The sequence below is a fragment of the Abrus precatorius genome, unplaced genomic scaffold (assembly GCF_003935025.1).
Source record: "Abrus precatorius isolate BTA unplaced genomic scaffold, Abrus_2018 Scaffold10, whole genome shotgun sequence".
Classification (NCBI taxonomy): Eukaryota; Viridiplantae; Streptophyta; class Magnoliopsida; order Fabales; family Fabaceae; genus Abrus; species Abrus precatorius.
In genome coordinates, this window is record NW_020874292.1 from 14,481,244 (window position 1) to 14,493,820 (window position 12,577).

The 12,577-nt window shown below is 34.3% G+C and overlaps 1 protein-coding gene across 2 annotated transcripts in view; it reads right to left on the reverse strand.

Annotated features, from left to right (window-relative positions):
• The window catches only part of LOC113866171 (DExH-box ATP-dependent RNA helicase DExH14), a 44,784-nt gene that overhangs the window by 19,431 nt on the left and 12,776 nt on the right, over window positions 1-12,577 (reverse strand). For both annotated transcript variants that reach the window (XM_027501057.1, XM_027501064.1), the window contains 22 exons: window positions 11,418-11,483; window positions 11,203-11,325; window positions 10,923-11,072; window positions 9,665-9,877; window positions 9,306-9,461; window positions 8,998-9,222; window positions 8,817-8,918; window positions 8,632-8,712; window positions 8,437-8,517; window positions 5,956-6,159; window positions 5,742-5,858; window positions 5,506-5,628; window positions 5,037-5,126; window positions 4,827-4,952; window positions 4,649-4,711; window positions 4,132-4,220; window positions 3,321-3,411; window positions 2,887-3,036; window positions 2,613-2,804; window positions 2,431-2,496; window positions 1,471-1,626; window positions 1,243-1,386 (listed from right to left, as the gene is read on the reverse strand). In XM_027501057.1, coding sequence (XP_027356858.1) covers window positions 1,243-1,386; window positions 1,471-1,626; window positions 2,431-2,496; window positions 2,613-2,804; window positions 2,887-3,036; window positions 3,321-3,411; window positions 4,132-4,220; window positions 4,649-4,711; window positions 4,827-4,952; window positions 5,037-5,126; window positions 5,506-5,628; window positions 5,742-5,858; window positions 5,956-6,159; window positions 8,437-8,517; window positions 8,632-8,712; window positions 8,817-8,918; window positions 8,998-9,222; window positions 9,306-9,461; window positions 9,665-9,877; window positions 10,923-11,072; window positions 11,203-11,325; window positions 11,418-11,483 — 2,808 coding nt within the window. The remainder of the gene's footprint in view (window positions 1-1,242; window positions 1,387-1,470; window positions 1,627-2,430; window positions 2,497-2,612; window positions 2,805-2,886; window positions 3,037-3,320; window positions 3,412-4,131; window positions 4,221-4,648; window positions 4,712-4,826; window positions 4,953-5,036; window positions 5,127-5,505; window positions 5,629-5,741; window positions 5,859-5,955; window positions 6,160-8,436; window positions 8,518-8,631; window positions 8,713-8,816; window positions 8,919-8,997; window positions 9,223-9,305; window positions 9,462-9,664; window positions 9,878-10,922; window positions 11,073-11,202; window positions 11,326-11,417; window positions 11,484-12,577) is intronic.

Here is a 12,577-nt window from a genome sequence, read left to right on the forward strand (position 1 = left end):
GAAAAGAGTTAGCGGTAGAGACTACATCCTAACTTCTTAACTTTTTATAGACTAAATCCTAACAATAAATTTTATAAGAACTTATTGCAAAATGTGCTATATTTATAAGGACCAAAAACATAACTAAACTAATAAAAAAATATTTTTAAAAATTATACTAATTTTGATAAATAAAATAAATTTTCATTTAAATATAATTTATATTTTGTTCTATTATTGTTTATTTATCTCAAATATTAAAAATAATGACATAGAGTTATCTATTTTACTATCTTGATGTACATCAAACATAGGGTAGGATAAGAGCTTTTCATTCTCTTATCATATCTTATCTTTATCCATTTCCTTATCCTATCATATTCACCAAATGGGCCCTAAGAGTTTTTAATTGCAGAATTACATGTTTAATCATTAACCTCTCACAACTCTTTTTTGTTGTGCTGGTATTTTAAGGATAAATGAGCAAATGTAGAATACTATTATTTTTCTCAACTTTCTCTCCAGTTTTGGAAAGATTGATTTTAGGTTGCACATTCTTCTTATTTTCATTCCTATATATTACCAAACAGGATAAAGTAACTGATTTCAATTTTCAATCTTCACAGTTGTCATGAATCAACTACCCCAAAAAGTTAAGCTATTATCTAAAGGCAAATGAATGCTTTTATACTTTAAAAACATCCCCAAGATCCCCTCATGCAAAAGTCCTACCCACCTATCATGTGCTTAATCGTTTAAATATGCTTTTGATACCTGAAAATATCACAGATTTTTCTTAGTCCTTATTAAAAATTTTATTTGTAGTATTTATATTTTCAGACATGCAACCTTCAGATTCTAAATGTTTTAGTCTTGGGTGTGAAGAGAGTGCATTATGAACTCACAAATTTGAAAAATGGAGAAAAAGAGAGAATGATTGCATGTCATGATTGATTGAAAAGCAGAACAAAGGAGAGAGAACTCTCCTTGAAGGGTTTTTCCTTCACAATGGACTTCTTTCACAAAGAGCAAAAGCTCAATAAACAAATGATAACAAATCTAAATGCCCTTTCCTTTACATCTTCATCCTATTTATTTACCTCAAAAACCCCTTCTAACTAACAAATCTCTTCCACTGACTAACTACAATAACTACCCTAACTAACATTCCATTCTCTCTTCCCTAACTCCTAACAAAACACTTACTACCTTTTCCCTATTTTCTATTTTACTACCACCAGTGAAGCAGCAAACCATACTTACCAGTCTGCGAAATAAGTAAGTCCATGTAAGATAATGCACCGCATCTTGTTTATGGGCAATTGTTCCAGAAATAATCTCAGCATTAATGTGATCATGCAACTGCACCTTCAAACTACTCTCAACAGGAAAGGGTTCATACAAGAACTGCAACACAAAAGAGAAAACAGTATTCTCAGCACAGTAGGGTAATCACCAAAGACAAATATAATCATCAATCTCAATGTTGACCTTTTTATAGAAGCTCTTCTTGGGTTCGTGAACAAGAATCACAGCTTTCCCATGTTGATCAAATTGAGGCCGGCCAGCACGACCCATCATTTGCAAAATATCAGTGATTGGAAAATCAACGTACCTTTTCGATTTTCCATCATAGTATTCTGTCCCCTGCAAAAGATATAAAGTATTGTTAAAATGCATTTTTTTCTGGTTGGGGATATTAGCATAAAAGGAGTTGGGCCCTTCATGGCCACATGCCGTGGGTGAGCAAGACATTCCAATCTGGGATTCCAACTCCCTTTAGGCCAAGAGAAAAAGGGTAGTGTCCACCCACCCTCCACAAGGTTTACTGAAAGAATAAAAAAGTTTATTTTGAGAGACATCACTTGCTTCCACTAGTCACCCCATGCAGGTAAAATGTAATGAATTTGGCCATTATATTAACAAAGGTATAATAATAGAGACATATCAGAGGTGTAAACATGATAAATGAAAACTAAAAACCAATATATTCCTCGGAGAATACTGCTGAGAAATGGCATTACTTGTATCCTATTCTTAACAATATTGCAGCAATGCTGCCCAGCATTTGCAGATCAGAAATGGAAACTTCTTAATAATATTTTACTAAAATATAAATTGCATTAACCTTTCATTTGGAAGTGCCTTTGGAATTTTTAGTTCAATCTAGGATGAACAAGCACTCGAGGAAGCTTTTTAGTAAAGAAAACCTTGAGTAAGATTCAATAATACCTTTGTTGCAAAGAAAGGTGGCAGCAACTAGAACATCTAATGAATGATAAGTAGTCAACAATCCAATAAAATAAAACCCAAAATAGACTGACACATGAAAAGACAATTTCAACATTACCCAATAAATAAAATTTCTGCATATTTCTGTTGGACCAGCTGGAGAAAGAAATGATTGCCAACAAATTGTATAAACGGAAATATCTACTACAACTACATCACCTTGATAATCACTAGATGAGCTGGAAGATTCACACCCCAAGCCAATGTGCTGGTACAAACCAATATCTGCATTAACATTATACAACAAATTGTTAGGAGCAAGCCAAAATAATTGTAATTTTTTATTTTGTTTTTAAGACAGAAAAGTGCCAATTTCAATTTTTTAGGAAATAAATGTATGCCTGAATCTTGTTGTTTGCAAAAAGTTCCTCGACCAGAGATCTGTCTTTGTCATTCAAGCCTGCATGGTGTAATCCAATGCCAAATTGTAAAGTATGCCGCAAGTTTTGGTCAGAGACTTGAGACAGAACCATCTGCAGTTCTTCTTCTGGCAAATCAAGGAACTGCCTTGGATGTTCATCTGATGCGGCAAACTTCATTCACAGAGAAGAAAAATTAATAATGGTAAACCACAATGGAATACATTCTATTTTCAACAAGAGATTGGATCTGCACCTGAATTAGGTCAAGTGCAGTAAGTCTTGTCTGGCGTCGTGATGAGACAAATATAAGGACTGGTTTTGCAGGTGAATGTGTGCATATTGCAGCATATGCTGGTTTATTCATACTGTTCATCCTCGGGCAGTAATACTTTCCAGGATATCCCTATAAGAACCGTAACATTAACATATTTGAAAAATATATTTTATTTTGAGGGTATGAGACTTAAGGATTGCTAGATACATAGGAGTAAACATGTAAAGCTTAAAATGGAGAATTGAAATATGCGGAAACATCTATACACATCCCTAACTTTTGTTCCTCCTTTATCACCATTCTTACTACTACCAATCACACCGTTATTATGAAATAGCTAATTAATACTAAACACAAGACAAAAAAATGGACATGTGAATTCAAGATCTATGTGAAACACCAAATCCACTTACCTGAATATGAACTTCTAGAGGGACGGGCCTCACACTTGGCTTGAAATTGAAGAGTCCTATCTCCTCAACGCCTAACCAATCAGCTAGATCACTACATATAGAGGGTAAAACAAGGAATTATAAGTTAATTCAACAAACTGCTTTCTTGTACTCTCTCTCTCCAACCTTTAATGCAAAACATACTCAATTACTCTCTAGAAATTGATGAGTGAGCAGTAGGCCCATGAGATGATAGACATAAATTAGTGGAGTGCACAAAAATATGGAAAATAGAATTATTTTAAAAAACTAGACCTTATTGTTGAATTTGGACTTTAAGCATAATTCAACTCCAAAAACTAGCTCGTAAGGTAAGGATAACTTTAACCTTTATAAACTCTTATTTAGCCATATCTATAATGTGGGACTTTAACACACTCCCTCAAGTTCAAGATTGGATATCTAGAGTGTGGAAATTGTAGGACTTTTTTTTTTTTAATACAGCACTAGATAAGCCACCGGACCAAGTAGGTAGCACTCCATGGGACCAGGTAAGTTGCACAGGAAAATCCACAGGACTAAGTTAATTGTACTGGAAAAATTCGTGGGATCAGCCAGATTTTATTTTCACTCAAAGGTGGCCCAATATCAGATTTACAGTAGGTTTTGATACCATGTTGAATTTGAACTTTAAGTCTAACTCAACTCCAAAAGCTAGCTCGTCAGGTGAGGATTGTTTTAGCCTTCATAAGCTTTTATTTAGTCATATCTATAATCAATTTGGGATTTCAACACTTATATTTACCGAAAGGTAGAGAAAAAGTAAACTTACCCAGCATTAGCTAGAGCTGTAGAAAGGCCTATAAACCGTACTGCACGCTCTGTTTGAGATGATATATATCTCATCCTAGAAACAATAACCTAGAAACAGAAATTTAAGTTTACGTCAATGCACGCTTATGAGTAGTTTTATATTGACACAAGTGTACTGTACTCAGAAGGAAGATTAACAAATCAAATAAGTATAACTCAAGATAGATAGGAGCCCTTACAAGAAAGGAAAATAGCACTGGTCAAAAGTAAAATAAAAATAAAAATTATTCAAAAGAGGTAATGCACATTCACCATGATTTCCAAAGCACTGCAGTATGATTTCCAATATAAATTTTCTATCTACTTGTTCCTTAACCAGTTCCCAAACCCTATAAGAAATATATCCAAAACAAAATTGATGGTAATTACCTGTCTAATTTTAGGTGATGAATTCACAGTACCCAATGTGCTATCCAGAAATAAAATAAATGAGGCAAAGCATCAGTATTATGTCACCACAGTTCATAAGCACATACCTCAAGGATAGGCCCACGATCAGCTCCTAATAAGTGAATCTCATCCAATATCACAAGTCCAACCTATTGTTCAGTGCCATCAAGATTCAAATATGAAGTAGATGGCTTCAATATCAAAATAGTTTCAATAAAAAAAATATTACACACCCACAAACACTCAAGACACATGTGAATTCACCTTTGTGACATAGCTACGACTATGCCAATTTCGACTTATACCATCCCATTTTTCAGGGGTAGATATGATGATATTTGCTGACAAGAGAGCCATCAAATCAGGAGTATAGTCTCCAGTCATTTCAACCTGATAAAAAGCATAACATCACTACCACAAATACCACGACAATGTACAGTATTCATATTTTTCCATTAAAACAAAGATTAGTACCATCTTTTTCCCTAGCTGAGAGACAAGTCGCTTTTGCCAATCACTCATTCTTTCTCTAACAATAGCTTTCAAAGGTGCTATATAAATAACCTGCATGTTCATATGACAAAGTAGCTTACATACTTCATAAGATAAGGTGCAATATAAGTAACAGACAATTCATTTCTGAATAGAACAATCAATAATAAAAAACAAAATTATATACAATATATAGATGAAGTTCACCATTTCTCCACATTTTACTATGAATTTTATTCCATCACTTAGTCTCAATACAGTGCATCAGTATAATTAAGTAACCAAAGTTCCCAGCCTGCAAAGAGCAAGCAGCATGACTTCCTCCAAATACATTAATCAATCCTTATCCTACCATAACTTCCTCCAAATACAATGCATAATTCTTTTGTTTTCTTGTTCTCAAGGATTCATGCTTCTTCTCAAACTGCATAAATAAATTTGAAGTACAAACCTTCATATCAGGCTGAGTGTTGAAGAGTCGAAGCATAGCAAGTTCCGCAGATATAGTTTTTCCACTTCCAGTTGGAGCTCCTAACAGAACATTATTGTCCGTATGATACAAGACATGAAAAGTCTGCTCAAGTCCAGTAAAGATATCAATGAATAGTCATCATATGTTGTTTACGTATTAAAATTAAACCACAGTGCATAACCTAAAAATTCTGCAGTAAAGCAAATGAAACAAACCTGTGTTTGTATAGGATTAAAATGTGAAAATCTATATAATGCTTCATAGGCACTGTTGCCAAGGGAAGACACAGGAAGAGGTTTTAAATCAAGAAGTTCAGTGTGAGCAGTCCGAGCCTGAAGAAGATATTCTTTAAGAGTGAGACGCAGATTGGCCAGGATCCAGTTGTGAACCTTAGAAATGAAATAAGAAATAAATGGATACATGTAATACCTCTGGCAATGGTAAATTATGAAAAGTAATAGTGTAGAATGCCTCTGCATGAAGCCAGGAATCAGAAATGGCATGAATGTAATATTGTGGTGGATGTGGTTCAAATATAGGCACAGTGAAGGAAAGCTTGTAAGGTTCTCCCCTAGCCATCCGCTTTGTCAGGGTAAAGAGTTCTGAGTGGTAGATGTGATCATTCTCAGAATCCTGCTTGAAATAGTTTATCATGCATCCAATTTGGAGTTAGCAAACATCAAGCCATAACTGCTTAAAAATTTTATTGCATAAAATGAAAATGATGTCTCAAGGTAAAGCATACATGACAAGCCTCCCTGGTTACTTATTTGTTGCATCAATAAACTAGCACACATTTTTCAGACACACTTAAACCTTTCATATGCCAAAATATAAGTTACTTAAGCTAACCATCTGAATAAAATCAAACAGAAAATGGAGATGATTTAGATACATGGGCAACTCCTAAAGTTTTTAAAACAAATGATTCTCACTAGTAAAAAGCCTAAAACATTTGATCAATACATACCAAAATATAAAGATTTATAACAACAACCAACACTTATTCCATTAGGTGGGGTCAACTACATGGATCAATCAATGCCATTGCCATCCAAGTAAATAAAAAATAAATACCTAGGCTGGATATAATGGAAAACACTTGGACATGGCATGAACATCTTGACAACTTAAAAAGTTTCTACCTTAAAGCCAATTTAGGACTAATATTAGGCTATTGATTTCCATGTGGAATAGAGCACATAACCATTTAAGGGAGCTTCCCAAACCAATAAGCAGGGGGATTAGGTCAATTTCTCTATTTATGTCTTCTATTTTCCCATTTTGTTATATTTTCCTATTTTTCAATAGGGAACACCTTTTCCTCATATCCCTTCTAATTTCCTTCTTTTTGTCCTCATTAATTCCTTATTTTATATATTCTTTTTCAAAAAATTGACACAAGAAATCTGTGGAGTCCTGATAAAAAAGTTAAGCCATAATAGTTAGTATAATTTGTGCCCCCTTATGAGCCAAAGATTTTTCTAAAGAACCAATGAGTCTCATTATACGCACTTTTGCTTTATGGAACATGATTTACCGAGAAAGTGAGAAAAACGAAGGAAAGAGAGAAAATATTTGACAGAGATCAGATAATTGGTTGAGAATTTGATATCTGAAAAATGTTATTAGGGGACCTTTGAGTGGTTCAAATATTTATAAACAGATTCTGTTAGTTTAAATCTAACAGAATTGTAAGCGACTTTAAACAGTTTGTAACTGTTAAGATGAGAGAAAAGAAGGCATGAGAGGAATTCCGTATGTTTCAACTACACCACGGGATGTATATTTATATTAATAACAGTAATAGTAATTATAGCTATAAAATTGAAGACAAATATACGGTTACCTGATTACTATAATTACATGGATACTGTTTCCCTAAATAACATATTTACATATATTTAACAGTAACTAACTCAATTCAATTATAGCACATGCAGAAATACTTGCAACAGAACACATGGACTATCGTCTATCATTGATAATCAAGATAAATTTCCCAGCAGATGGTCACGTAATTATAACTGACCAGGATTGGTGTCCCTTCTAGGCCTCCTTGACTCCATACATTTGTTGTCTGACCTGGATAAAAGGATTTGGTCTCTTGATCCTTCTGGGGTGTTTTATTTTTTAAATCTTTTTTCTTTTCAATTCCTCATTCATTCCATGGATAGGAAAACACATACCTTAATAGACCCTCACGGAAATTTAAAGCTCCCTTTTAGGTCAGATCTTATTTAAGCAGTTAATAGAACTAATACAAATTACATTGTTCTGTTGCAGTCTCTTTATGGCATTCCTTATTCAGTTTTCGGTGGATGCTTGTTGTGTCCTAGGTCTCTAGACCAAAACTCTTGATGATTGTTTTTCATGGTTTTGGTCGTAGTAAAGAGGCTGAATTTTTGTATAAATCTACTATGTATGCTACAAGCTGTTCCTTTTGGTTGGAGCACAACTCTGGTATTTTTAAAGGAGGTTTCTTTAGCACATCACTTCAATTGGGATAAGATCAGGTGTTTTGGGTCTATTTGGTTTAAAAGGGTTTCACTATCAGATATGTTGAGGAACAGGAAAGATATGTTTCATATATTATCTCTTTCTTCTTAGTTATTTTCTGTTTTGTTCCTTTGTTTAAAGGGTTTTCCCTTTGAAATACTTTCTCTTCATCTCAAAAAATTTCTCCCTTTATAAAAGGGAAAATGTTAGGAAAGAAAACATTTATTACATAGAGAATACAAAAGTGTAATAGAAGTCTTATTTTTCAATGAGAACTTACAACTTTTAGATATTTACAATTAGCCCTTAAAGCTAAAGTTAACAAAACTGTTATAAACTTAGAGGTCAGGATTTATAACAAAAACCAAGGAATTTATAAAATGACTGATCATCACAAGAAAATTAATTCACCTCTACCAAAATCCACCAACGTTGAGCAGTACCATGAAAACGATCTTTCCAAATGAAAATGGGCATGATAACCAAATCAACCTGAAAATAACGAGTGATTATGTAGAATTGGATATGAAAGCTGTTTGACATGATGAAATTAAGAAAAAATTGAAAACTTAGTAGTCCATGAAAAAATTGTTTGTCATTGAATACCTTTAACACAGTTCTGGTGATTGGACTAACAGTTGCTGATAACTGAAGTGATGGAAAATACCCTAGGTATTGCTTGACCAACTACAAAAGGAAAAGAATAAGAAAATAATAATCAACATTTCTTCAGCATCTGAAAACACCTCCAAAGGAAATTTTTTTACACCATCCTATCAAAAGATACATACCCTTCCTCCAGGCACATAACGAATTAATGCCCCAATGTCTTTTTCCTCCATCTCAAACAGGCGATCTAGGTCAGCCCCCCGTTCTTCAAGCTTCCGCAATATCTACAACCCAAAAAGGACCATCACACACCAGTATGAAGTACAGCTAGGGAATAGAGTGAAAACAATAGTTAGAGCAAACATCTGCAGAAAGGTCCTTGTCAAATTGTCTAAGAGGATGTTGATGTGGCCAAACTTGGCGATCCACAGCTTTGCAATATTCCAACATGAACAAAGACATCTCGCACCAGCCTCTTCTTAAGCAAATCTCAAATAAAGCCCGCATTATACGAGCCAAGCTTGCACATATGTACGCAGCATCAGATACCAACGAAAAAGAATCTATAGAACCACGAGATATGTACAACTGCAAACAACAGGCAGATGTTATTCATCCAATTATTTACATTTCCTTGCAGGAAAACAAGGTCAACAAATCAAGAACAAAACCTGAATCAGAATGGAAATTTTTCCATGTTTGTTGGAAGGACCACCCTTAATTTCTAATGGACATGATGTGCGTGCCAACATCTCTAGCTCATTCTGTTCTTCTTCTCGAACAGCAATATTCTCAAATTCAGAAGAATGCGCAATCATGTTAATCACCTAGAGTGACAGAAGAAGTAAAAAGAACATAAAAAGACAAATTCTCATAAAAAAGAAAGAAGGAATGCAGCAATGCTGCTCAATTTCTCTGCACATTGGAGATGGCATACTCTAACCCTTAAAATAGAATACAATAATTATTCAGTCAAACCTTTAACAGTAATTAAAACCTAGTTTGCAATAGACTACATATAACCACTAACCTCACTGTCATTCATGTGGCGTCTCAACATCTCATTGTATGTTTCAACACTGGAATATTGAATGTAAAAATGGCTTGCAATGCGACCAAGCTCAGTACAGTAAAAATTGCCACTTTTCTCATCAAACCGCATCATTTTTGCTTTATCAAGTGCACGTGCAGCATCAATTACAAGAGATCTTTGCTTAGAACTCAAAGCTGGATCTGCCATCACCTAAAGCATACAAGATCAAGAAAACACCTGTATTAATCTAGACAGAAATTATTTTAAAAGTATCATTAAAAACATTTAAATGCATATAGACAATCACTAAAACATTTTCAAAATGATAAGTGGGAGGAACTCATCATCAAAACTCTGTGAAATGCAGCAAACTATTAACTTACAATTTTCAATTAGCAGTATCTATATTTTTTTTTCCATGCTTTTGAAGAACATGCAAAAAAACAAAATAAAAAACACTACTGACTTTGAACATACATATCCAGAAAAGAAAATTCAAGTTCTTTATTTTTAATTAGTAAGTTTCTTATGCATAGGCTGATGGAGTAGGGGCACGCTAGATCCAATTGAAAGTAGAAAAAAGCATGGAGCACACCTCATAACATATCTGAAATACTGGCATACAAATACATCCCCAAATCTGAATAAGAAATATGCATTTTTACGACACCAATTTCTTATTGCAAACAGTAGTACAGCTTCTTACAAAGAACCTCCCTTCCATATAACTACTATATGTTTGAGGTAAGAATTGTCATCTACATTTTAATGATTACAGGATATAAATAAAATTAAAAAATGAATCCAATTGAGGATGGAAAAATTAATTCTATTTGTTTTTAGTGCTCTCCTCTTCCTGAATGTTAATCTGATACCAGATCAAGGATGGACTGCACAAAGGAATTCTAGAGGAATAACAGAACAGCTACTCTAGCATACGGCTTCCAGGATGTTAAAGAGTCCTGTGGCTCTCCCCCTCTTCTTTCTTTCCACACAAAATTTACCCTCCCAAAATGAACACCCTCCTATTTCTATCTCTTTCAGTTTGTATCTCTGTTAGTTCTAGAAAGTTGTTGAAAACACAATTAGGTTCCAATCCACTGCACTGACCCTTATGCTTTCTAACATACACTTTTTTTATTAGAGGTAAGTTAAGTGCAAACATATGTTTATTAAATTAAACAATCCAAAAACTTACAAATACATTGCAGAATGCTAAGCTGGTTCAACAAAGGAAAAGTTTGTACTTACATACCTCATCCCACCCAATACCATATGCCAAAGGATTCATCCTCATTCTTATGAAAAGATACGTATAGCCAAGCCATGCACAGGCTTCCTTAACATTAGTTACAGTACCCAATGCCACCTCTGCATTTAAATTATCTTTCAAGGAGCTAATAAACTGCAAATGATGAGAGAAGTCCGTGAACACAATGCCAAATATAAGAAATGTTATGCACGATAGTATATGCAAGCAAAGATTCTAAGAACATTCATAACATGACTGCCTCACCATTTTCCTAATCATTTACCTGGCTTTCTATGGGGAGTTGACTTGTCAGCAGTCGCAGATAATATGCTAGTTTGTCATGAGATGTAATTATGATACCTTCACCACTCTTGTCAAACTGAGGTCTCCCAGCTCGCCCAAATATCTATGTCAGAATGCCATACAAATAGTCTCTTAATTAAAGTAGAAAAAGTAAGCAATCCATATTTACATAATAAAGGAAACTCTATGCCTTACCTGCATAACATCAAGCATACCCAGGTCTCGCCACCCACCAGCTTTTGGATCATATAATTGGGTACCCTGAAGAACAACAGCCTTCACATTAATTTACAAATTATAAGACAAAACTAACTCAAGATCCATAAGAACCCAGAAGAAACTATGACTTTGATAGGGAGAAAAAATCCAAATCCAAGCCACTGGGTGTGACATTGTAGAGAATATGATCAGTTGTTACCACAGTTTTATATTAGCACTATAAAACTCCAGTAGAACATTCTGTAATAGCAGTAGGATTTATTCTCAAAATCCATTTCCCAGGGGCTAGGGCAAGGACATTTATAAAGTTTATAAAAAAAAAAAAGAGTGGTGCATGCCTGGACATTTTTAAATTCATTTTCAAAAGCTACTGTATACTGGAAAGCACCAAAAATCTCCCTGAAGGACTAACTTTCTTCAAGACCTAAATATTTAAGGCAATAAGTGCATGCATCAGAATGGTTATGATCTGTATTATACTCCCTCACACAAAAACCCTTTGACCCAAAGGTGGATAAAGCACAAGTCCGTCATACCTCATGCTTTAATAAATTTATGAAGAAATGAGAACAAAAAGAGACAAACTCTTAACACCTGCTCAAAGAGGCTCCGATAATATCAAAAAGACCAACTCTCCTAATACTAAGACCTTAAGCTGTTACATGCAGGCTCAAAGTGGTTTTTATCTCAAACAGACTGAACAGAAAAATGTCACATACTGTTTCAGTAATAATAATAATTATTATTATTATTATTATTATACAAAACGAAAAAATGGGACACAGGTGCTGTTGAGACCAATCCCCCCATCTCTCAAGCTACTTCTTCCCCCTTAATTCTCCATTTTTTTACTCCATTTCCCAACCACTTTGTTGTACCCATTGACACCCAACCAAGTTAACAGCAAGTTCCTATTCTCTTGCATGGTGTTAGAAACATTTCAATCTCTAGAGTTTCTCATGGGTCACTTAAAAATCTAACCTCTCTAATTAGGGGTATGCCTAATCTCTTTATTTCTAATTGATTATGATCAGAGCCAATTGTAGATACCATAGTTACTCCTCCTGAGGCTCTTGGAAAGGGTTGAACTGGTTCTCCACAGTAGTGGATAATCTACTTAGTGGCATTTTTCTATC